The sequence below is a fragment of the Anarrhichthys ocellatus genome, unplaced genomic scaffold (genome assembly GCF_004355925.1).
Source record: "Anarrhichthys ocellatus isolate YVR2014 unplaced genomic scaffold, GSC_Weel_1.0 scaffold11, whole genome shotgun sequence".
Lineage (NCBI taxonomy): Eukaryota > Metazoa > Chordata > Actinopteri > Perciformes > Anarhichadidae > Anarrhichthys > Anarrhichthys ocellatus.
Genome location: NW_022280041.1, coordinates 8,945,066 through 8,948,621, shown reverse-complemented (window position 1 = coordinate 8,948,621; position 3,556 = coordinate 8,945,066). Strand labels below are relative to the sequence as shown.

The 3,556-nt window shown below is 43.6% G+C and overlaps 1 protein-coding gene across 2 annotated transcripts in view; it reads left to right on the top strand.

Moving 5' to 3' along the window:
• LOC116385833 (uncharacterized) overlaps positions 1 to 3,192 on the top strand; it is a 16,842-nt gene extending 13,650 nt beyond the window's left edge. For both annotated transcript variants that reach the window (XM_031851587.1, XM_031851586.1), the window contains 6 exons: positions 72 to 175; positions 443 to 503; positions 1,182 to 1,270; positions 1,721 to 1,843; positions 2,231 to 2,331; positions 2,447 to 3,192. In XM_031851587.1, the coding sequence (XP_031707447.1) occupies positions 72 to 175; positions 443 to 503; positions 1,182 to 1,270; positions 1,721 to 1,843; positions 2,231 to 2,331; positions 2,447 to 2,972 (1,004 nt within the window). In that variant the 3' untranslated portion in view covers positions 2,973 to 3,192. The remainder of the gene's footprint in view (positions 1 to 71; positions 176 to 442; positions 504 to 1,181; positions 1,271 to 1,720; positions 1,844 to 2,230; positions 2,332 to 2,446) is intronic.
• The last annotated feature ends 364 nt before the right edge of the window (positions 3,193 to 3,556 follow it).

Sequence of the window (3,556 nt, the reverse complement as noted above, 5' to 3'; positions counted from 1 at the left end):
TGTGTGTGTGTGTGTGTGTGTGTGTGTGTGTGTGTGTGTGTGTGTGTGTGTGTGTGTGTGTGCATGCACAGTGGAGCTGCTGTTGTCCATGTGTAGTTCCAGCTGTATACCAGGAGGGGGCAGTAACACAGAGCTGACTCTGCACTGTCTGCACTACTGTCAGGGGAACACAATGGTAAACTGTGCAAAGGGGAATATTTTCGTCCCGTCATTTCTTTAATCTTCACTAATTAGTTTACAATGTACTCATTTCAATCCCTTTCATCATTCCTCCATCCATCGCGACTCATTTCCATGCATCACTACTCACCTACTCATTCTCTGTCATTTCTTTCTACCTGCCTTTGTTCCTCAATCATCCATATCCAGTTCATTCTCTTCAGAGCCATTGCATGACTCATCTGTCTGTTCTGTGCCTCCTCCGTCCCTCTCTCCTGCTCAGGTCACACTGGACATGCTGCTGTTTTCACAGCCCTCGCCAACAGGAGACTACCACTACTCTGGTAACCTTTCACCTTTGGCTTCTCTCTTAACTCTTTGGGTTCCCTATGCATGTTGAGGGATCGCTCCTAAATTACCACCTGCTGTTCAGACCGCTCTTTGGCTTGATTATGGCTATTCAAACTGAGTTAACGTCACTCGCAAATTCAACCAGGACAGAAATAGGAAGGGAAGTGGGATAAACTTAAATGTGTTGCAGTGAAGGCAGATTGGTGTTTCTCTGCAACAGCCAACAGTTGTATGAATCTCAAAATGTGACTCAGCAAAGGACTAACCGTTCCTAGTGCTCTGTATTTACAATAGTAGGCTTTGTAGAAGCCCAAACCTCCTGCCACTTTCATCACGTGCAACCTCCACTCTCTCTCTCTCTCTCTCTTTTTGTTTCTTTGGTGCATTCAAGTCCCCCAAGAATCACGTAAAGTACAGAGTACGCATTGTTCTGCATACAGTGTTCACTTAGGTGGGTTTATTCCTGTAGTCAGGGGTAGTGTTAAAGGTCTTGGGCCCCCTGACAACAATTTCACAACATTCTAGATGTCTTAAGTCCCAGGTATGTTTGTGTGTTGTCCTCAAACAACCTGTTTATCTGTTTATCTATCAACTCTTCCCCCTCCCCCCACCCTCTTCTCTCTCTCTCTCTCTCTCTCTCTCTCTCTCTCTCTCTCTCTCTCTCTCTGTAGGTAGTGATTGTTGGACAGACAGTGAAAAGAGTCTCTTCAGTGCAACTCTGGGAACTTCTGGAAAAGACTTTTCACTCATCCAGAAAATGGTATACCTGTTTTTCCCTGCTTGTGCTTACACAGCATTTATTTTAATGGTGGTCAGCCATTGAGCCAGTTTTGTCAAATCGACACATGGAATAGAAAATGAAAAAGTGAAGAATTCACGTTCATTTGGTCCACCGCTGCACCACTTAGTGGTTGTTTTTGTGTTCTTATGCAACTATGCGATTACCAAAAGTGCACCAGCACCTTCACTGTGCAGCTAACTAAGTGAAAAAGGCTGCATATTGTAACCTGTTTCACAAAATGAGCACTCGTAAACTCACTCCCGACTAAAAGATTATAGTTTATATGTGGCAACAGTACGTTTCAGCTTGATTATGTTCTCTGAAATATGTCAGCTAATATATTTGGACTCAAGCTGAGGTTGACATGGGATAAGTTACACTTGTTTTTTTTAGTGCCAAGTATTCACTATGTGTGTGTGTATGTTGCAGGTGAAGACTAAGACCACGTGCCAGTGTGTTGAATTTTACTACCTGAGCAAAAAGCTCCAGGACAAACAGAAGAAACAGAGGGAGGAGGAGAACAGAGAAGCATTGATGGAGCAGCAGAAAAATGTAAGAAACACCTGAAAGAAGTGTTCAAATCTTTTTGCCTCTTGTCAAGATGTCCCAGCTGACCCAGGGAGTCTGGTTCCCCACTGATTGCATTTTAATATCAGCCTTCTGCTTTAGTTCTCGTCCTCTTTCTATCCTTCTCTTGTTTCCTGTTGTTGTCATCCTGCAGTTATTTGTCTATTCCCATGATACTCTGTGGCCTCCACTGGGCTATGCATCCGGATCTCTGACTAATAAGACTAATAGATTAGAAACAGAAGTAAAACAGAATAGTGGGCTATTGGGGTATTTGGAGTCTTGTGTAATCCGTTAAATGCTTTAAATGTTTATCCGGCGTGGAATGCAGCTCAGCAGCATAGTTTCTTATTGTTGGTCTTGTTCTCATAGATGGCGCCCATCTGTCAGCCAGTAGACAGACAGTTTGGCCTCGAGGCGGCAGTTCCTGTGCCTTCATTGGCCAGCTTCTTCCCCTGCAAGCTGTGTGGCAAGTGAGTTGGACCAATTACACTAAGCTCTCTGCGTTTGGCTTCAGAGCACGCCAAAAGATAGTTTAGAATTTCAAGTCTTCTTTTCAAACCAGTCTTCCCTCTCTCCTCGCTCCAGAATGTTCTATAAAATCAAGTCCCGTAACGCTCACATGAAGATCCACCGCCAGCCTCAGGAGGATTGGACCGACAGGCGGCTGCAGCACCAGCTCCTCAGCCAGCGTCTGGCTCTCAGTCGCCCCACCAACCTCATGCCCTCCCCAGGCAGTAACCTGCTCCCGCCCCTGGCAGCCGCTCTGACCTTTCCCTCTTCTGGCCTCGCTGGCAGCCACAACGCAAACGCAGACAATGTCCTTAACCTTGTAACCAATAGCAACTCCATCACTCCCAGTAATGGCAGAGTCCTAGATCCCAGCGCTGTGGTAACATATAGCAACATCGCTGCCACAAACTCTCGTGTAATCACCAATATCGATGGCGGTGACTCAAACCAAAGAGAGCCCACCACTGTCTTACCTCTCCACCAATCATGGGGCTCATATGGACATGGCCCCGACCCCGCGATCTTCTACTGCAACACAGAAGAGAAAGACACTATAGGAGCTGGGACAGTGGGGGGAAAAGAGCCAATCAACTGGCAGTAGTGTTTAACTCTCCCAAAGGCATTACCACCACTCAGACTCACCAAAGGTGTGCTTTTTTTATTCATACAAAATTTAAACAAAAACTTCAGTACTTTTTCAAATATTTCAAGGAAACATCATCACAATTTGTGTATGTATCGTTGTAAATTGTGTATTTAGATGTGTTGCATATTTAAATGTTTCTTATGCATTTTACATTTGAATAAAATCCGTAACCTCATGGTAGTTTTTGGTGTTTCTTACTTCTGTAAAACCACAATTACATGGATTAAACAAACAAGATAAAACATAATGTTCAGCGAGAGCCGGGTCTTTTTGCTAACCTAAGCTAACTGTCTTCTGGGCGGTATAGCTTCAAATTATGTTTTTTTGCAATTACTACATTAAAATTTTCAAAACTAGGACCCTCTTTGTCGAAACTCTGTACACAAAAATTAAAAGCATACAAAAAACACATTACATCTCAAGCAAAAGCAAACACTTCATTCAGACAAAATAAGAGAGTGTTTTTCATCTTCTCATCTATCTTTCAGGAAGAAAGTGAAAGTGTATTTTCCAAGACATGAAACTATTCCTTTTAACTG